The 22,802-nt window shown below is 34.8% G+C and overlaps 2 protein-coding genes across 2 annotated transcripts; one reads left to right on the top strand and one right to left on the bottom strand.

Moving 5' to 3' along the window:
* The first annotated feature begins 13,607 nt into the window (after positions 1-13,607).
* Positions 13,608-14,024, top strand: LOC145798286 (uncharacterized). The gene has a single exon (XM_082885797.1). It carries the CDS (start codon positions 13,608-13,610, stop codon positions 14,022-14,024), a length of 417 nt encoding a protein of 138 aa, XP_082741923.1.
* Positions 14,025-18,236: 4,212 nt separating this feature from the next.
* Positions 18,237-22,294, bottom strand: LOC114310964 (cytochrome P450 CYP72A219). Its single transcript, XM_082884107.1, is given in 5 exon segments — positions 18,237-18,775; positions 19,113-19,497; positions 19,640-19,887; positions 19,998-20,215; positions 21,936-22,294. Coding segments are annotated over 5 exon segments (1,557 nt in total). The 5' UTR covers positions 22,216-22,294; the 3' UTR covers positions 18,237-18,349.
* Between the last annotated feature and the right edge of the window lie 508 nt (positions 22,295-22,802).

The raw sequence follows: 22,802 nt of genomic DNA, 5'->3' as shown, positions 1-22,802 counted from the left end.
ATTGGATTTTAGCTATGGACAAATTTAAACCATTGAACCTCTTTTCAATCTCTACCATTGTTTTTAAATTAGATAAATCTGAACCATTAAAGATAGTTTGTGAGAGAGACATTTTCAAAAATAAATCTGAGCCATTGATTTGAAAGACATTTTCAAATTAACCCTTCCATTGTTATATAGATATATATATATATATATATATAATTTATACATAAAAATTTAAAATTTTAATAATTTAAACTATTAGAATAGAATCAGTGTGACCCACGGACTGAACTGTCCAGTCCATTTCTTTTCCGTAAATCTAGGATTTCAAATTGATCCAGAAATAGAAAATCTAGAAAAAATTACAATTTTCTTTTTAAGCATTTGATTCTTATAACAAAAAAAATTATAAATTTTTAATTTTATTAATTTAGATTCTAAATTTTGTATTTATTCATAATCTAAATTATTTTTCTATTTTTGTTAAATAAAATTAATGAAAAAAATAAAATTTTAATCATTAAAATTAACAAAAAGAATATTTTAAATATTTTATGTACATTTGCATTTAGTTTAAAGACTAAAATAATATTTTTCGGTCAATCTTACGTAATGAAAATATATCAACAGTTTAAATTAAAAATAAAATTCAAAATTTATCTTATTACAAAAGTGATCTCTTATATGGTAATTTTTTCTAAAATCAATTATATATATATATTCTGGCTCTTTCTGAAAACTTGTTGAATGTTGATGTGGATTGCATCATAACATTGATTCATAGCTTTAAATTTAGAACTTTAATAATAGTTTTAATGTTGCGATATGAAGTGAAAAAAACAAAACGACACACATACATAAAATTATTTATGAATGGGGTCACTATCACATAAATAAAGCAAAGCCTTCATTGGAGCTCTATTTTAATGCTTTTAAACATTTTTGTTTGACTGACTGACAAAGTAGATTGTTGCAAAATCTTTTTTGTTTGTATTCGTTAATTATTCGGCGAATAAAGATTGAATAATTTAATTTTAAAATTTTAAAAAGAACTTTAATAATATGGTAAAAAGTGGAGCTTATATGTAATATAATGTGTGTATTTTTTTTCTTTTTTTTCTTTTTTTTCTTTTTTTTCTCTTGCCAAATCATTAAAATCCTTTCTAAAATTTCAAAATTAAAATTATTTATCATCGTGGTGGTTGAAGGATGTTGACGTCATGGATGACGTCATAGTATAATATCAAAACATTTTTTTGACTTCTACAATCCCTTTATTATTATATTGATAGAATGAAGGAGAAGATACCACACACCTAGAATGAATATCTTGATAAATTATTCAATTGCTTCTGGGGCAAGTAATCTATGGTAATACTGAGGGGTTGTTTGGAAGGTAATAAATAAGTATATTTTTTAATTTTTTAGATAAAAAATAGAGGAAGAAAAGATGGTTGTTTGAGATAATTTTTTAACATTTTAAGGCCTCATTTGGGATTTTAGTTATTAGTTAAAAAAATTTAAAATTTATTATAAATTGTCATAACTTTTTTGTTTATTTTTTTACATATTTTTTTAATATAAAATGTCAACAAAATTAATTAAAATAATTACTTTTTAAATGAAGCCAAAATTATAGTGTCATTCAGTTTGCTTGTTTTTATTTTTCAGAAAATTTTACATTTTTATTTTTCGTGTTTTTTTTGTTTTTTCTGAACTTTTTTAATATTTTAAGCAATTTTTTTTACTTTTTACACACCTAACATAAATACACCTAAAAAGTAAAAAAATTATAAAAAAAATCTTTTAAAAATTTACTAAATACCAAAAATATAAAAAAAAATACAAGAATTCAGTACATTTTTTATATTTTTATGTATTTATTAATTTTTTAAAATATTTTTTCACAAATTTTTTACTTTTAGGATACATCTAACTAAGGTGTATCTAAAAACGTAAAGAAATATTTAAAATTTAAAAAATATTCACTAAAAATAAAATAATACAAAAATCAAAAAACTCAATTTTCAAAAAAGTTAATCCAAAAAACTCAAATCAAACACACTGAATACTTTTGTTTTAGTTTTGAGAGATAATATGATATGATAGTCGTCAATATTTGCTTCAAGAGCATTAAATTAAATTATTTTTGTATATTTTTTAATCAAAGTTGACGGACATTCTGTTATGTCATGGAAAAGATCTTAGATTTTTTAACCGGAGAATTAGTAAAATATTTCTCTTTAATTTTGTATAGTAAGAGAGGTTTAAGAATTTTTTTAATTAATTAAGGTCTCTCAATATTTTTATAGAGAAATTTCGGTCTCGACTCAAAAAAATTTCAAGTTTTATAGAGAAATTTCAAAATTTCTCCGTGTCGGGGGGCCAAATTTCTTCGAGTCGATTTTTTTTTATGAAAATGTTGTAGAATCTCAACTACTATGAAAATATTTTATATTTTTTATCATAAAAAAATATTATGGACCTTAAAAAAAAATTCCCTTGAATTTATATTTTTTTGGATATTTTTGAAGGTATTATTTATTTTTATTTTTTTCCTAGTAGCTACTTAACAAAGATTACAATTAACATTTGGATAAGAGTGTGGAATATATACTTGATATTTTTCATCAAATATTTTTTATATATTTATATTTAATTATTATTTTATAATTATTATAAAATAAATAAAATATTTTTTTGACAATATATGTGACGTAGGTGGGCCTACAAAGATTGTTGACCCACCACTTAGGGCCCCATACATAGTTCAAACACTTAAGCCCAACATTGCTGGGGCCCAACGTTACACCATGGACCAATGGCATCAAGACACCTGTCAAGAGAAGAACCAAGCACATAAGCAGACAAAGATCTTGCAAAGTTATAACACCATACATTAACCATTAATGAGTTTCACTTCAGCATTTAATGCAGTAACCCCTTCACGTCAGGGGAGAACGACATCATCATGAACAAGACGAGCTAAAGCGTAGGCTTTTGGCCAACGTGACAGGTCGGGGCAGGCGAAGGAATGATGAGCGAATGATATAAACAGGTTTCTAAGACAAAAAAGGTTAAGTGATCTATCTCCATCTCTTTCTTACACTTTTGATCACCTTCACCTTTCTAATTTGCTCGTCGGAGAGTTCGTTGGGGGACTCCCCGTTCCCCTTTGAACTCTTTTGTAGGTATTCTCTTTGGGTTCATCCCTCGGAAAGCGGCTTGAGAAACGTGGATCATCCAAACCCGTTCCGTTTGGAGTATCCAATAACGATAGCAGTATCAGTTGGCGCCATCTGTGGGAACCCTTTTTGCTCTGTGCAGCAACTGTGCTCATTGTCGCCAGAGACCCACTCCCGATAATCCCTACCTGCCATCCGCAAAGGTGGATGGTCACAACTAGATCCATGGCTTCTCAACATAACGTTACCGACCCCCAAGCCAACCCTCCTAACCGAAACAACCCACCACAGTATTTCACAGAACTCACCAACAACATCAACCGCCTAGCCGAGCAAAACCAAACCTTGATCAATACTTTACTTCAAAGAGACCTCTCTATACCTCCTCCGCCACCTCAAAACGTCCCACCTAGCCAAGAACGAGCCCCGAGCCATCCCATCCAACAATCTCACCCATCCAACTTGGAGGGCTTACAACCCCCCCTCAAGACATGAACCCGCCACCTCGAGCCCCACATCCACCGCTCTAAGCACTTGCCCCCGAGGGAGAGGCCAGCAGTGTCCAACCTCCGTTACATTCCGGTGGTGACAACGCTCCGCTTTGGGATGCAGAACTCCGAGCCATGAAACTCCAACTGCAAGGGGTCATGCAGAACATACAGAGCAAACCGTCTACCACAACCAACTCACCATTTGTTGCATCCATTAGGGACAAACCCCTACCTCCCAAGTTCAAAATGCCCTCGATCGACTCTTTCGACGGTACAACAGACCCAGTCGACCACTTGGAGACTTACAGGACCCTCATGGTCCTCCATGCATTCCCTGACAAGATCATATGTCGGGCTTTCCCCGTAACACTTAAGGAGTCGGCCCGACTGTGGTTTAGTTAGCTGCCGACAGACTATGTCTCTACTTTCCAGCACCTAAGCGACTCCTTTCTCAGCCACTTCATTGGTGCCCAGCGCCAGCGGCGTCCAGCGACTCAACTCCTCAACATCCGACAGACAGAGGGGGAGTCACTGCGCAACTTCGCCACCCGTTTCAACACCGAGGCCTTGCAGGTGACAGAAAATGACGACAAGGTCATTCTCACGACTTTCATGGCCGGTCTACGATCCTTCGATTTCCTCTTCTCCTTCTCCAAAAATCCCCCAACCTCCATGGCAACCCTCCTCTCTAAAGCCCAAAAATACATGAATGCCGAAGATTCCCTAGCCGCCCGACAAGACTCCACAACCAAAAACCCGATCCCCAGAGAGAAGAGAAAGGACTCTGAAACCAGAAACACCCAGTACACACAGCAAACGCCTCGTTACACAAACATAGAGAGGTGCAAATCACACTTGCACCCGCAACCTTTCACTTGCACTTCACATGTTTTTATAATATATATATTTTTTTTTTTTTGGTCTATCCCAATATTTTAAAATTCCCCCAAACTTGTTTAGCCCATTATGATGACGGCCTAAAACTTTGTAGCATGCATGAGTAAGGTTGTCTAATTAAAGAATCTTTCTAATTAGTTTTTGAGTTAGGTACTCATTTTTTGAGTTATGTGTTAATCCTTCATTATCTTTTGCATTTGCTTTATTCCCAATAAGTTCGAAGAATCAAGTTCAAACTCATTTCTTATTCAAGCCTAAAAATTAGACTTATTTTTCAAATCTAATGATGTGATAATTAATTTGAATATATAAGATAATTTTCTTTCATATATTTTCTCTAATCATTAGTTAATCATCTTTCTTACACATAATTGAGTCAAGAATTAACATGATGTCAAAATGGCTTTAGCCATTGTTTAGTAACCGAGAAATTATTCAATACTCCTGAAGCATTACTCTATTCTATTTATAGGTTGACATTTAACACTTTCAATACTCCCGAAGCGATACTCTATTTCATTTACAGGTTGACATTTACCACTTTATCTCATATATGTGGTGGATCTCATGATTTAAACCAATAATTCCTCATTTGGAGCGCCACCTAAATTTATTCCAGGAGCATTGAATGATTTTTTTTTCTTTTAGGAAAATGCTTAAAAGTTCTAAAAATATTACCCTTAAATTGATCTATGAATAATATTGTTACCCCTAAATTTGCAAGCCTATAGAATTTTTAATGTTTAATTTTTAATTTTTTTTATGATTAAAAAATGTGAGCTATTTAGATTCCAATAAGGAAGTGATTTTTGTGATTCTACTTATCACCAAAAACTGATCCCAATTATTTTGTTCACCGAACATCATAATATTGTTTGGACAACTAATTAAGATATATAAAAAAAAAATTAAAAGAAAAAATTCACTCCCAATGAGTTGTTAGATTTGTTCAAGTAAAAAAAAAAAAAAAAAAGAGTCATTAACCAGTAGTAAGTAAAAAAAAAAAGAGAGAGATGGGGGGGAGTCCGGGTCCCCTGCCGCGTTCTCTTGCGGCGGTCCCTACAGTGCCCCAAAACGATGTCGTTATGGGGCAAATTTTCACAAAAAAAAAAAAAAAAAAAAAAAAAGAAACAAAGCACACACACACAGAGAACCAAAGAAGAGAAAGAGGGGAAGAAGATTCAAGCATAGAGCAAAAGAAAGCGGAGAAGAAGAAAAAATGGCATACCACAGGCGACAACCTCTGGCCTCCCTTCACTCACGGCGCCACCAGCTACCCGCCATCGCCGCCGTAACCCACCATCGCCACCTCCATAGCTGCAAGCCCTCTCTCTCTCTCTCTCTCTCTCTCTCTCTCTCTCTCTCTTTCTCTCTCTCGTTGATTTTCCCCCCGGTTTCAACCTAGATCTGAAATGCAAAAAGATGGATTTATGAAGAAAAGCAAAGTTTCAAAATGTCTATGAAAGATTTGAGATCCAAATTCAAATAGGAGAGGAAAATTTTTTGACTGTTGTTCTTTGCTTTTGTTTGTATATATATATATATATATATCATTAAAATCTCCAACTTTTTTTTCTTTTTTTTTATGAATGTGTGTTGTGTGTGTGTGGGTGTTTGAATGGTTTTTTTTTTGTTAATTTTCACTTGTTTTCTTAAGTGTTGTTCTTTGCTTTTGTTTGTATATATATACATCATTAAAAATCTCCAACTTTTTTTTTTTATTATTGTGTGTTCTGTGTGTGTGTGGGTGTTTGAATGGTTTTTTTTTTTTTTTTTTTTTTTTGTGTGTGTGTGTTAATTTTCACTTGTTTTCTTAAGTGATTGATGGGTTTATGAGGGATTTGAGGAGGAAAACCCAGATGAGAAAAGGAGATGTTGGAGAACAATACCCACAAAAGAAATTGCAGACAAATTTGCAGAGAGAGAGAAAAGGAGATGTCGGAGAGAAGGAGACGTCTGGAAAGAGGGTGGGCAACAGTCAAATTTTGGAGAAAAAAAATAATAATAATAACACTAAATAAAACGATGTTGTTTTAGAGAGGGCAGCAGGAAGGGCCGCAGAGAAGTGCAGCTGATGATCTGGACTCGGGGGGTGGGGGAATGGTGTGAGTTGTTAGATTTGTTCAAGTAAAAAAAAAAAAAAGTCATTGACCAGTAGTGAGTAAAAAAAAAAAAAGGTGGAAGAGGATCAATGTAGGTTTAGAATTAGAAAGGTACAGAAAGAAAATAAAAATTTTAAATGTTTTAAATAATTATAATCTAAACCTTAGAAGTTGGCCTCGTGGTGTAGGTTTGGAATTTAGGATTTTGCTACTCTTTAAGTCTCATATTCAAAACTTCTTAAATGCTATCAACTTTTATGTTGGACCAATTGGAACTATGAAATTAATCTTCCGACAATTAGTTATTATCAAAAGAATAATGTTATATGCACCAATTAGTACACTAACTAATGTATCAATTGATGATGTGGTATAATTTAAGATATTTTTTATATTTGTAATTTGTATAATGAGTGGGGTTAATAATAATATCATAACACTAGTTAATACATTAATTGGTGTATGTAACACCACTCTTATCAAAAATATATGCAAAGATAAAATGAAATGACATGAAAAGAGTAATGTAAATGAAATTAAATTATGGGAGCTTTTTTGATAAATTCTCTTTTTAAGAGTTTTATTCCATCCAATTTATATTCTTTTTAACTATTCAATTAGATCCTATTTGAGGCAAGAATCCCAAAAACACCCCCAATCTCTCATACTCCCTATTAATGTTGAAATTTAATGTTGATTGTTATTATGTGTTGGTAGTTCCCATACATCAGGATGTTGACTGTCATTATATTCATATTAATTTGAAATGCATTTTTGTCATTGTGTTGTCAATTATATGATGTGAATATTCACATCATTATATTCACATTAATTTGAAATGAATTTTTCTCATTGTGTTGTCAATTACATGATGTGAATATTCATACTAAAGCATACGAATGTGAACGTTCACATCACTACATGTTGTGAATAACAATGTGTTGTCAATTAAAAATATAACATGTTATGAACATTCACATCACTACATTAGATGAGAGAATTTTTCGAAAAGGTGTTGTGAACGTTAACATCAGATGAGAGAAAATGTTCACATTATTTTTAATGTGTTGTCAATTAAAAATAAGAAAATTTACATGTTATAAACATTCACATCACTACCTTAGATAAGAGAGAATTTTTCGAAAAGGTGTTGTGAATGTTCACATCAGATGAGAGAGAATGCTCATATTATTTTTAATGTATTGTCAATTAAAAATATATTCACATCAGATGAGAGAGAATATTCACATTATTTTTAATGTGTCATCAATTAAAAATATATTCACATTATATAATAATATAAAATAATAACATCAATATTATTTAATTTGTGTATGAAATTTCCTATACCTTGGTCATTTCCCTTCTCTCTCCACATTCAATATCAACATTAAATATCAATATTGAATAAAAGGTCATAAGAGTCTAAGAAAATAATGTAAATCAAGAAAAAGGATTTTATGAAATAAAAGTATAAATACATGGGACTAAGTGAGTTAAAAACTTCCTTCATGGACTTCTTAGGTGAAGACACTTCCAAATGGGATTTATCAATAAAAATCCTTCAAATTATCAAGGGTGATACATATGCGATCTTAAAAGAGAAAATCTTATCTAAGTTAATTAATTATGGAGACACTTAATCCACTACAATTAAAATATATTTGTCATTTACAAAAAGCCCCACTAGTTGCCATCTAAAGAAAGTACCTACTAGCTCTGTTTCCACTCCAAATCTATAGCTTTCACGATATTGTTCTATGATTTAAAAAAATAAAAATTGAAATATAGAGTTAAAAGAAGTGACTTTTCAATGGGCATCTCCAATGATTTATCAAATATTTCAATAAATTTGTGTAAAAATTTGATGAATTCCTCTACTGATATCAAGCTCTCCAGCGATGAATTTTTGGCTATCAGGAAAACGCCAGTTGAACTAGAAGATCCGGCCGGTTGATTGACAAGTATAAAATCCATACCAAATAGAGGTTGTGACTTGCCCCTGCAAAAGTTTGATAATGTCCGTGTGCCATTTCTCAACACTGAAAGTTTACCATGTTCATTTAGCTGTGCCAACAAAGGAATGAATCAAAGCTCCATTGCGGAGTTGAAGAACGAATCAACTTGACCGGGAACAAATTAAAGAAAGAATCAAGAACTCAGTTTTTAGGTAATCAAATGATAAACCATGTTTATTATATTGCTTAAGAGAAATTATTACCTATATTACTTGACCTGGAACAAATTAAAGAAAGAATCAAGAACTGGGTTTTAGGTAATCAAATGATAAACCATGTTTATTATATTGATTGAAAGAAATTATTACCTATATAACTTGACCTGGAACAAATTAAAGAAAGAATCAAGAATTGGGTTTTTAGGTAATCAAATGGTAAACCTGTAAGATTAACTTAACAATGGCAATGGATCGGAATTCTCGTGAGGGTATTTATCACGCAAGATGACAATGATCCAGAGACAAAAGTTGATTTAAATGTAGGTTAGTATTCAATGCAAAACAGAACCCTCTTTGCCAACTATTTATACAAACCAAGAGTCACTATCTGTTACAAATAGACATAAACTATTGTGTCTCTTAGTGTTTAAATTCAAACCAACTTCCGAATTATTCTTATTATCTTGCGGGATGGTTTGTGGACCACCATATAAATATTGATTTGGTGTGAGAGAGTCCACCACATTATGGTGTGATCACCTCTCATGCCTTCATCTCCCACTTGATCACATTATAATATTGGTGATAAAACCTAAGTTGGGCATGTTTACCTTGGTACCAAAATTTTGCCTCATGCCAACTTTCATCTATGAAATTACCTCATAGATCGACGTATGATTGTGACTTGGCCATACGTGCACACGTTTTTGCCACCAATTAGACCACACTCGTACGAATGTATTCTCCCACTGACAACACACTCCATATGGCTTCAATTCACTATATTTCAAATGAACAACATCAATTTTCAGTGTTGGGTTCATAGTCCATACCCAATCACCATTGACGACTTCAGCTGCACACATTCCTCATGTGTCGACCTGCGCCGAAATTTTTATTAAGTACTTTCTCTAAGACCCATTCTGTCACGACCCAAACCCGCCCCTATGGGTTTAGCACCGTAACCGGCCAGTAATCCGAGATCACCGAAGGCCTGCTTAACAGTAAGACAGTAATACAGAGTACAGAGGCTGGCGGAAGCCATAACAGTAATTAAAAGATGTCCAATGAGTTGTGACAGTTTGTATGCAAAAAGACTTTTTATAACATATACACCTTGAAACCATAGCAGCATGTACATACATCATATACAGATATTCAGGCTAGGGACCAAGTCCCTACCATAACAGTACAGTACAGTACAGGTACACATATCATTCAGTTTATACAGTGTTACAAAACCAAATACAAAAGCGAAAAACTAAAACACCCCAAAAAGTCCTAGCTTGAAGGACTTGGAACCTCGCAGTGAGGCACGGTGGTTGGCTTTGACAAAACGGGAGCTTAGCCCGACGCTCCTAGCAACGGTCTGGTGCCTGTACACCTACATATATATATGAGCAGTGAGGTAAAGCCCAGTGAATAACATATGCGTAAAGAGGTTAAGAATGAATGTCCTTTCAGTATTGAAAACAGTCATTTATAAGAATATCAGTCATTCAGTTTGTAGCTCATATTTCATGCCATAACAGTTATTCAGAAACTAGAATAGTCATATGTGGTACATCCAATAGCAAAACAGTACAGTAGGTCTTAACAAACCGAACAGTCAATGATGGCCATCATATCAATAAACAGTAGTGGTTCCAAACATGGGAACCGACAGAGATCTCCGTAACAGTAGCAGTAACAGTTCAGTAACAGTAAATTGCTATGGATGCCACGAATACAGTTCACAAATAGGACAAACATTCATTCAGTAAATAGTGTCATTTCATAAAACAGTACAGTCGTTTGTTCAGAAAATAATCTCAATTGAACATATCTTTACAACATTGTTACTTACAGAGTTCTGGGCTATAGATAAGCTAGAGCATCCTTGGATGCCAACCCTACAGTTACAGAACGAACACACACTAAGTTACACAGTTGGGAAATAATAACTTAATCCCTAATTTGCCTCGGTGTGGTTCTACATCAATACCCTCATTAAGATGCCTTAAACTAGGCCTAAGAATGCCTAGGATGGAATGAGGATGCAAAGATGCACTTTTAAACACTTTTCAAAATTTTCAGAAAACAGGGGTCTCGCTCGAGCGTGGCTTTCTACGCTCGAGTGGACATGCAGAGAAATGAGCTCCGCTCGAGCGTGACTTCCGTCGCTCGAGCGAACTGTAAGCTACAGTAAAAGTACCGGATGCACAAAAATCACGCTCTACGGGCGCTCGATCCACGCTCGAGCGTGAGACACAAGTCCTCGCTCGAGCATGAACTCTCTCGCTCGAGCAGACTGTAAACACATGCAAAGTACTGGATACATGAATTTCACACTCGAGCGTCACTTTCTATGCTCGAGCGGACTTCATGTATTCAGAGTGTACGCTCGAGCGTGGAGTTCTTCGCTCGAGCGTGGGTCCAAAATCTAGAAATTCCAAATTCAAACCTCAAGCTCAAAACTCAACTTTAAATCATCAAATTCGATCCTTTTGGGCTAATTTTCTGGAAAACACTTGCAAACTCATAATATGACATGTTTCAAAGATCAATTTGAGAAATCAAAGCCTAAAGGTAGTTAAATTAAACACAATTTTCAAACAAAAGTTCAAGAACATGATCAAACATAACATGCATGTGTTCTAATGAGTTCAAAGCCCCTAATACATGCTCCAATGAGCCAATTTCCTCAAAAACAAGATGATTTCATGATCTAAAATCAAGATATGGACATGCATGTAACAAATTCCATGAAAACAACTTCGAAACCTCAATATAAGAGCATGCATGCATGATCTAGCTCTCAATTCAACAATGTAAACCAATTCTAGACTTAGATGACTAAATTACCATGAGCCATGCATGAATTAACTTAAATTCACAAACAAGAAGGTAAATTTTCTACCTTAGGTCTTGAATTCAAGATATAGAAGCTTAAATATGTAAATGCTCTTCAATCCCTTTAGATTCAAGCAAGACTTGTAGAAATCAACTTATTCTCCTACTTTCCCTCTCTCAATCGGTTTGGTCTTAAGAGTGAATGAGGAAAAGGTGCTAAGACAATACAAAGGGTGAGAGAATGAGTGGTCTAGCATAACCCACTAAGTGGCAAAATGGAAATAAAGGCAAACTAATGTGATACAACTCTAATTAATCCAATTTAATCATACCTAATCACATTTCAATTAAATATATCATAAAATTACATAAATTCTAACTAGCACAAAACACTAATCAATTTCAAATTCGGCCGCCGATAAGGCCTTCAATTTGCAGTTTAAAACATAAAACACGAACAGATAATTTAACAGTCAAACAGATAGCCATGTGTTAAAACTAATACACTCAATCAATCAGTTCAGAATTTCAGTCAATCAGTCAGTTAACATGCTTAATCATAGATTAGCACTAATCAGTGGTGAGGGTTGTCACATGATCGAACACAATGACGTGTTTGCTTGGACCCACTCCGACATGCTGGGTATTAACCCCTCATTCATCACTCATCGCCTCAGCATCGAGTCCCATTTCTAACTCATCCGCCAGAAACAGCGCATCTTTCACCCGGAACGCAACACTCTTATTGTTTCTAAAGTAGATAAGCTCCTTGAAGCACAGTTTATCAAAAACGTGGACTACCCCAAATGGTTGTCAAATGTAGTCCTAATCCGTAAAAACAACGGTAAGTGGCGACTCTATGTCGATTACTGCGACCTCAACCGAGCTTGTCCCAAAGATAGTTATCCCCTTCCTCGCATAGATTTACTCGTCGATGCCACAATCGAACACAAAATGCTCGGCTTCATGGACGCTTTCTCTGGCTACAATCAAATTCTGATGCACCCATCAGACCAAGAACACACCTCATTCATAATTGATCGGGGGACCTACCACAATTGTGTCATGCCATTTGGGCTGAAAAATGCCGGAGCAACTTACCAACGGTTAGTCAATGCGATTTTTCATCACCAGATAGGTCGGAACATGGAAGTATACGTCGATGACATGCTTGTCAAAAGCAAACTCTTCTCTAATCATATGGCAGACCTGCGAGAGACCTTTGACACCCTGCGTAAGTATCGAATAAAGCTGAACCCGGAGAAATGCGCCTTCGGCGTAGGATCTGGGAAGTTCTTGGGTTTCATGGTCAGTCAGCGAGGCATAGAGGCCAACCCCGAAAAGATCAAGGCACTAATAGAAATGTAGTCACCTAGAACGGTTAAGGAGGTCCAAAGGTAGAGTCTCCACCCTCAACCGCTTCATTTCCCGCGCAACAGACAAGTGTCTTCCCTTTTTTAAAGTTCTTCGGCAGGCTTTCGAGTGCACGACTAAATCCGAGGAGGCTTTCCAACAATTGAAGCAGTGCATGGCCAACCCCCCTTACTTTCTCAGACGCTCATAGGTGAGCCCCTTTTTCTCTACTTAGCTGTGTCAAACACCGTAGTCAGTATGGCCCTCATCCGGGAGGACGGTTCAGTACAGCGCCCGGTCTATTACATTAGCAGGAGCAGAACAAAACTACCCATTACTGGAAAAAATGGCCTTAGCTTTGATCGCCGCTTCAAGACGACTCCGACCTTATTTCCAAGCCCACTCCATAGTGGTCCTTACTAACCAACCTTTGAAGAAAATAATGCAACAACCGAAGTCGTCCGACAGACTTATGCAATGGTCGGTCAAACTCAGCCAATTTGACATCTCCTACCGACCTCGAACAGCGATCAAATGGTAGGTTGTCGCCGATTTTATCTTGGAATTCACTAATCCCCCTCTAGTCATGAACCCCCCACCCCAACCATTCAACACTGATGCAGAAGACCCCCACTCTTGGACCCTCAATGTTGATGGCTCATCCCGCAAAGAAAGCAGTAGAGCTGGTCTTATCCTCACTTCCCCCGAGGGTGGTTATTTCAAGTGTGCCCTCCGCTTCTTGTTTGATGCAAGCAATAACGAGGCGGAGTATGAGGCCCTACTAGCAGGTCTTCGCCTAACCAGAAACATTGGTGTGAGTCATATCCGAGTGTACAGTGACTCCCAATTGATTGTCGGACAGATCACGGGAGAATTCGATGCCAAAGACAACACAATGCGGGCCTATAAGGATATTGATCTCCCCCTTGTTCGCCTTTTCAACACTTTCCACATCAAACACATCCCTCGGTCAGAAAACTCCAACGCAGATGAAATGGCGTAACTAGCCTCGGCTGACCAGTCCGACCTCAGCAACGGAGTTTTCCTAGAATACCAGACTCACCCGGCCACTTCACCAACACAGCAGGAGGTCCACTTCCTCCAAAATGAACTTATCCCATGGGCAGCGGACATCCTTCTATTCTTGGCAAATGGGGAGTTACCAGAAGACAAACAGCAGGCCGCCAAAGTAAGGGCCCGGTCGTCTAATTACATCCTCATCAACGGTCTCCTATACAAATGAGAATTTTCATGCCCATACCTCAGGTGTCTCAGCCCTGCCCAAGCGACCTATGTGATGAGGGAAGTTCACGAGGGTGTATGTGGTAACCATTCAGGTGCCAGGTCGTTGGCCCATAAAATACTCCGCATCGACTACTTTTGGCCTACTCTCAACCAAGATGCCACTGAGTTCATGCTTAAGTGTGATAAGTGTCAGCGCTTCGCCAACATTCCCCATGCCACGCCCACGGAACTGATTATGCTCAGCAGCCCATATCCCTTCGTCAAGTGGGGCATAGACTTAGTTGGTCCATTGCCCACTGGAAGGGGCCAAACCAAATACTTCAAAGGATGGAGAAGATTTTCAAGCCTTCTATCATGTTCATGAATTGCATTGTCCATCTCACCAAGCCTTCTCCTTAGATCATTAATTTTTCTGTTCTTGAATTTGTCCGAGGTCCAGCATTGGCACGGATTGTGGAGGTAACGTCGTCGTCGTCATCATTTGCGAACCTGAAGTAATTGCAGTGTTCGTTCGCATTCTACAATGTACAAGAATCAGTTAATCAATAAAAGACAAATGAAATTTGTAAAAAGTAAAAGATTAATTTATATAACAGATACTTACATATTTTGTTGGGAAAACAAAAAAGACACGTCCTTCACTTCCATTTTCATTGGTTCGTACAATATGCATGGAAGCTGTTCTTCTACAATTACACAATCTTGGCTTTAATCTTATATTCCTATTATTAATAGAAGATAAAGCCATTTTTTTATCTGCATAAAAAATACCAACAGATTCAACTACCGATTAGTAAAAGATGATGTTCTTCCTATTTTTTTTATCTCCCAAGCTATTCTACTTATTAGTAGAAGATGATGATTCAACTACCTGTTAGTAGAAGATGATGATTCAACTACCTATCAACAGATTCAACTACCTACCAAGCTGTTCTTCCATTTTTTTTATCTTCCTATTATTAGTAGAAGATGATGTTGGAGTTCAATCTTGATAACAGATTTGTTTAAAGAGTTCAATCTTGATAAAGAGTTCAATCTGTTTAAAATAGAGACAGATGCGTTCAAGATTGAACTCTCTTATCAGGTTAATCTTGAATAAATTTTGATAACAGAGTTCGATCTTGATATGTTGAATTAACCAGGTTAATCTTGATAACAGAGTTCAATCTTGAATTAATTTGGTTAACAGGTTAATCTTGAATTAATTTTTCACAGAACTATGTTCAATCTGTTTTTCACACACAGAACATTAAATTATTCGTTGAATTAATTTTGAAATTATTTAACATAGGAACATTTCATAAAGTTCAGGAACATTTCATCAATTTTTCACGGAACATTTCATCAAGATTAAAAATTAATTCAAGATTAACCTGTTAACCAGGTTAATCTTGATAACAGAGTTCCATCTTTAATTAGGCACACCACCAGGTTAACAAGGTTAATCTTGATAACAGAGTTCATTCTTGATAACAGGTATATTTTGTATGACCAGATTGAACTCTAACAGAGTAGGTATACTTTGTATGACCAGATTTGCCTTTATACCTGTTATCAAGATTTTGATAATAGAGTTCATTCTTGATAACAGAGTAACACATCTTGATAACAGAGTGTTACTATCATACAAAGTAGGTTTGGGATAACAGGTATCAAGAATCCCAAATATACCAGGATAGTAACACATCTTGATTACAGAGTTCATTCTCAAATCCCAAACCTACTCTATTTTATATCTATTATAACAGAGTTCATTCTTGATAACATGTATAAAGGCAAATCCCAAATCCTAACACATCACAAATTAAAGCTAAATCTTAGACCCTAACACAAATTGCAAACAAAATCCAACCCCAAACACTCACAATCGACTAATTTCTACAAAAATTGAAGCCAAACGTAAACCCTAACTTTGCGATTTCAGGTTTACCTCAGATTCGCTGTCGCAGGCTCCCATTCGTCTTCCGTCGTCATTCGTCGTCCATCGTCTCGTCGTTCTTCGTACTTCTTCAAGAGACAGGTGAGAGAAGCGAGAGTGAAGAGATAGAGAGGGATAAGGGGAGAGTGAGAGAGAGGTGAGAGTGCTGATTTCTTGCAATTTGTTGAGAGGCGAGAGTGAAGAGATATAGTGAACTACTAGGCGGAGAGAGAAATTTGTTGTTGAGAGGCGAGAGTGAAGAGATATAGTGAACTACTAGGCGGAGAGAGAAATTTGTACTTTCGAGTCAGTCGAGCCCGAAGTATTCAAGCTACGGATCATTTTTGAAGATTTTATCTATTTTTTTTTTGTTTAAATTTCAAAATCATATATTTGGTTAACTGACATACGATGATGTGGGCTTTTTAAAAATAAAAATATACATATCTAATTGATATATTTAGTTTATGCAAAAAAATTATGATGAAAAAGAGTGGATGCATTATTTAATTAAATTAGAAAAGTACGAACTTGATAAATAATATTATTAAAAAAAAAAAACTGAATATAGAGAGACGCAAGACAGTTGACTTTAGGGAAAAAAAATTGTGAAATTTAGAAAGTATAACTAAAGAATGCAAAGGGGTGGGAAAAAAAAAAGAAAGTGTGTTAGGATTCTAGAACAGGATAAATAAAACACTTGTGAGTAGGAAACTAATTCGATGAAATTAAATATTAACAAAGATTAAAAAAAATATCTATAAATTACTTCCATCTCAAAGAAGAGTAAATCACATGAAAATTTTTCAGAAACAATTTTTGAAAACTCAATAAAAAAAAATAAGTAAATTATCTTGTATTTTGAGAATTCCATGTTAACTGTGAGCCCACCCAATAGCATGAGACTAAGTAATTACATGGTTCAAAAAATAAGAACATAGTGAACAAAATACAAAGTGTTATTAGATAAACACCAAGACAGCCGAACCTATTAGATAATTTCCGATAAAAAGGAGTTTTTATTAGTATTATTATTATTTAATAAAAACAGCAGTATATATATACTGGGGAAATTCAACAAAACTTTTCTATAAACTATATTAGATGTTTTATTTGTTAATTATATCTTTTGTCAAGAGAAAAAAATAATAATAAAAAAAAAAGGAACAATCAAATAATCTTTTATCATCAAAACATTAAATTTAGGGAACACCTCATCTGTGACATAAGGCTTTCACATTTCAGTTGAGCTGTGCCAGCACATAACTTTTTTAAACATTAACATTTTTTTTTTTGACAATAACTTTTTTAAATATTAGTTACATCGATAATGTTAGGATGCTGACATTTTAATTTTAATATCTTATATAGCACTGACTATACTAGCTATTTATTATATAATATATGTGATCGAGACATGCAATAACTTTTTTGTTTTTGTATAAATTTTCCTAGTAAACTTTAGACAACGGGTTGGATGACTTAATGATTGAGGCATTTAGAGATGATTAAAGTCCATGGAAAAAATTTAACTTCAAATTTAAAATTATTTTTTTTTCAACTCAAAAAATTATTTTTTCAAACATAGTTTTTAAACTATAAATACATGCTGCCAAATGGACTTGATCCCGAGCGAGAGAGTCAGAGGGGCTATAGGTAGTTGTTGTGGGTCCAGAATGTCAAATTTGAGCACTGGCCCAAACCAATATAGTGGATGGGGCAATGGTACCGTTCAGGGCTTGGTGATGGGTTCCGGTGGTTGGCCAGTTGGGCTGGACAACCTCACCTAGAATAGAGGGATACCCGCCGGGAAAGGGGGCAGAAATCTCAATAAATGTTTGTACTTTTATTTAAACTTCAATAGTGGAAACAAACAAAATAATATTTTTGGGCTCAACTTTTTCACAATCTTGATCTGATGATGATTGTTTCTTGATATTCATTTTGTTGCCATACCTTAACGTTAATGGATAAACATGACGAGGAAGGAAGAAGATGAAGTTGGTGGAAGAACAGAGAAGAATAGTGGAGGGAGGTAATCTATATTTGAACTTTTGAAGAATATGAGAAATATTATAATAAAATAATGACATGGTGCTAATTATGATAACCACTACATAAAGATCCTCATTTTACATATTATCATTACAAAGATTGATCAAATCCTAGATTTTTTGTAGGATCAAGTGAGCACCATGTTGGGGATTGAGTGTTAAAAAAAGAGTAGGAGCGTGCACATATGATGGAGAAAGCTGGAATAAAAAATGTTGTAAAATCATTGCCAGGGCTATTTTTGCTTCCATCATTGAGAAGTTTTGTCCAATACATGTACGAGGACCCCCACCAAAAGGAATGAATGTGCCTGGACCCTTTGTTGCCTTTGTAACTCCTTCAGAAAATCTCTCAAGCTTGAACTCTGTTACATCTCTGCCCCAAATTTCACGGTCATGATGTATTGCAAGAATTGGCAATGAAATTTCCACTCCAGGAGGTAGAACAAGTTCTCCTACCTTTATCTTCTAGTGTAGTGTTCGGCTGAGGATGACTGCTGGTGAGTATAACCTAAGAACCTCGTAGAGAATCATGGTCATCTGCAATACAAAGGTTGTAGGAAGATGAATCAAAAACAAAAGTTATAGCACAGTTCTGCTATGAATACAAAATCTTATCACAAACCTACACACAAAATGTATATAGATGGATAAGATTTTTAAAAATATTTATTTTATACTTTGCACGGCACAAACCAATTGATTGTTAGCAAAGTTAGCATTATATTTTTCATCTTTTCTATAAAATAAAAAAAATGATATGGCATTTCATCAAAAATAAAAATATGTAGCTCATGATAGGCAAAAAAAAAATGAGTAGACAGTTCTATAAATTTGAGTAAAAATCCAAAATTTGATTTATGTAGAAAATACTAACAGTTTTGAGTTGATTTAATCCATCAGAGTCTGGTTTCTTGTCTCCAAACACTGCCAAAACCTCTTCTCTAGCTAGAGCTTGCCACTTTTGATACTTACTCAACAAGATCATTGTCCATACAAGCAAAGCTGAGGTGGTCTCCTGCCCAGCAAGGTAGAATAGCTTGCACTCCTCAATCACCTCTTCTGTTGTCAGTGTGATGTTCTTCTTGTTTCCTTTTTCTTGAATTTCTTTCAAATTTGTTTTCAATAGTATTCCCAATAAGTCATTATCTCCATCATTCTCCTTTATCGTCCACTCTCTTTTATTAATGATATTGCTCAACAAATCTCCCACTTCACGATAGATTGCTTTCATCCTCATGTTTGTCTTTGTTGGTAGAAACCTGCATGCAATTAAGTATATCTCATCAAAGAGATGAAGGTGGGTTCTACCCACAAATTTTATAAAATCTTAACCATTCATATTTATTTTGTATTTTCTTTATGTTTTTAATTTCTGTGATCGTGACAGAATTTCAGACATACCTCCCGCCTGGAATATAAATTGATCGCGTGAGTTGTATTGTAAGGTCAATTTGTTCTTTTTGGAGTTGGAATATCCTTTTTCTTTCTTCATAATTACTACCAAATGCTGTTCGAGAAATCACGTCAGCTGTCAGGTTATCGAGATAAGGCCGTACATCAACCTCACATGACCCTTTTGTTGATGAGACTAACACTTCCCATTTGCTTATCATCTCACTACAACTTGAGCACATAGCTGGAGCCATATGCTACATAACAAACACCAAAGACACTATTAAGCACCCCGATCATGGAAAACAATTCCAAGGAAGAGAAACAGATGAATGTTCAATCCATGATTTAAACACAGCTTAATTACCTTTAGCTTTTCTAGATGAAAGGCTGGATTGAGAAGGTTTCAGTGCATAGCCCATTTGTCACCCTCCAACGATAGAACCCCTCTCACTAGCAACCTTCCTAGTGGGTTTCTCAGTGGCTTTTGAAAGAATTCATAGTTAAACAATATCTCCTTTATCAGTTTAGGATTTGCAATGTTTATTCGTGGTATTGGGCCCATCCATTCAAAGTAATCTTTACCTGAAAGTTTTGGCCACTATTTGCTGAGGTGAGAACAAAATGAAAGACTTGAATTTTAATGAAGGCATTGAATTTGAAATTAATTGGCACTAACTACATGGGCTCTTAGGCCGATCAAAAAAAAAAAAAAAAAACTACATGGGCTCTTAGAATCCATGCATGCTTAGGTGACATGTTGCCTGGTTTCATGTGGAGGTGGCACAGAGATGAGAGAAGAAAAAAATAAATTCATGACTAAGATTTGGCCCTGTGACCACCTAAGATCTAGATTTGATACAATATTAGAATTATTGAATGTATTTAACTCAAATTTGACATTAGCTGGAGAGGCTTTCACTATATTAATCATACCTAGATAAATTAGAAAGGGGATATTGATAATTAAAATATTGGAAAAATTACAATTAAAAAAAAAAAAGACCCTAAAATTTGATCTTTATAACAAAATAATCTTTGAGTTTTTAATTTTATTAATTTAAAATTTAAATTTTGGATTTGATTTTTTAATCTAAACTATTAGTCTATTTTTGTTAAGTAAAATTGATAAAAAAAAAATATTTTAATCATTAGCTAGGTGTACATAAAATGCTTAAAGTATTTATTATTATTATTATTATTATTTTGAGTTTAATGTCTAAAATATATATTTTTTCAAACAATTTTATTTAATGAAAATAGATAAATGGTTTATATTAAAAACAAATCAAAAGCTTCGGATTTAAATTGATAAATTCAAAATTTATTTTGTTACAATAATCAAACTTTGATTTTTTTTTTTTCTAAAATATTTGAAATACATTCTCTTCCAAGAAAATAAGAAATTATGGTTGGTTATTATGACCATATTGAAAAAGAGTTCTGCTAGGTAGTTCGAAAATTGGTTGCCCCGAATGGCTATGTGTTGGCATCTATGGAGTCTGGATCCTTTGCCATGATTCCTTGCAATGGTTCCCAGCGGTGGTGTCAAAACGATGTCGTTTTGGCAAATGTTTGAGAACCAAACTCTAACAGACCAAAAGGTGAGGCCACGGAGAGAGAGAGTGGAGAACGAGGAACAGAGGAGGAAGAGGAAGAGAGGATGTTGGAGACGGCTTCGCTGGCCGAATGAGAAGCTGCCGGAGTGGGTTTGCAGTGTTGAATCTCCATCGAAAAGAAAGAAATGAAAAAAAAAAACAGAACCTCCTTTCTCTTCAACTTTCTCTTCTTCATCCTCTACTTTCTCTCTCTAAAATTACCAAACCCACCAAAAAATTGAAGCAAATCCACTTTCTCTCTCTAAAAACTATCAAACCCACCACAAAATTGAAGCAAACAGAACATGGGTTATTCAATTAACATTAACAAATAACATAAATCATCCAGATTCAACACTCTGGCTCTTGTTTCTTCAATTTCTTTATTTCTTTTTTCTTATTTTTTCATTTCTTTCTTTATGTTGTTTTTGGAGAGTTATTGATTTGTACATTGGGTTTTGCTCTGAAAAAATAGATCTGGAGGAAGAATGAGGGAGGGTGGTGTTGGGTCGGCTGAAGCTAATGGGGTGGGAAAGAGGAGGCTGGAGGCTGGGTCTGAGAGAGAGAGAGAGAGGAGAGAAAGGGTGTTGCCTAAAATATTTAGTTGAGCAGAATTAAAATAAAAATATTGTTATAATTAATTTTTTTAAATATTTATTTTGCATATTTGGTTGAGTAAAAACCAAAAAAAAAAAAAAAACTCATACCATGAAGGTGGACGCTATGATGGTGGGATGGCAGGACGCGTGGGATAATATCGTCTGAAGACGTGTCCATGGGTTTGGATCTTGATTCTCTCGTCATTGATATCATCTCTTTTGTGTCTCCATACAACACTTTGTAGGGATTTCCCTTGAAACCTTGCTCTCTCAACCACTTCTCTAACTGCTTCGGCCTCAACCACACCCAGTTCACTACCCTCCATGCGCATGTTAGCAAAGTTACCAAAGCTACGGAGGTAACAATAGAGCTCACTGTTACTTCCATGTTGGAGGAGGAACAGAAAGATAAGAAAGAGAGAACAAAACCACCACAAACTTTGTTGTCCAGCAGATGTCCTACAATAGGTTGGTATATATTGGATTGGTGGGTGTCACACGCATTAATTTGGGTTTAAAATTTATTCATGAATAATGTTTTTTATTTTAAGATAGGAAAATTTGTCACGTAATAAAAGAAAAAGTCACCACACTATTAAATATCAAATCATGTACTCACATATATAATAATAATAATAATATATATATATATATATATAATAGGATGTTGTAGAGATGGATTCTATACACAAAACAAACCAATTAATGGACAGGTTATTTTGAAGTCCAAGGCTGTACTGTACTGGTGGTGCTCATCTTTAATTATAAAAAATGTTAAAAATCTATCTCAACTTAAACATAAGGGTTTGGATTCTCATCATCCGTTAAGGAATTTGAAGACAGATTTCGGAAAAAACACGGAAAGTATGTGAAATTAGTTTAAATATAAGTATGTTTTATTTATATTTCATTTACTTTTTTTATTTTTCTTTTCAAATCTCTCTTTAAATTTCCTAACCAAACGCAGCATAAGAG

This window comes from Camellia sinensis, chromosome 8 (genome assembly GCF_055761805.1).
Source record: "Camellia sinensis isolate YWXY chromosome 8, ASM5576180v1, whole genome shotgun sequence".
NCBI classification, from domain to species: domain Eukaryota; kingdom Viridiplantae; phylum Streptophyta; class Magnoliopsida; order Ericales; family Theaceae; genus Camellia; species Camellia sinensis.
Note: the sequence above shows the minus strand (reverse complement) of the source record. Positions and strands in the feature narration are given on the sequence as shown.

What these genes read in the sequence shown, in the direction of transcription:
- LOC145798286 (XM_082885797.1), top strand. Translation starts at nt 13,608, where the DNA reads ATGAACCCCCCACCCCAACCATTCAACACTGATGCAGAAGACCCCCAC.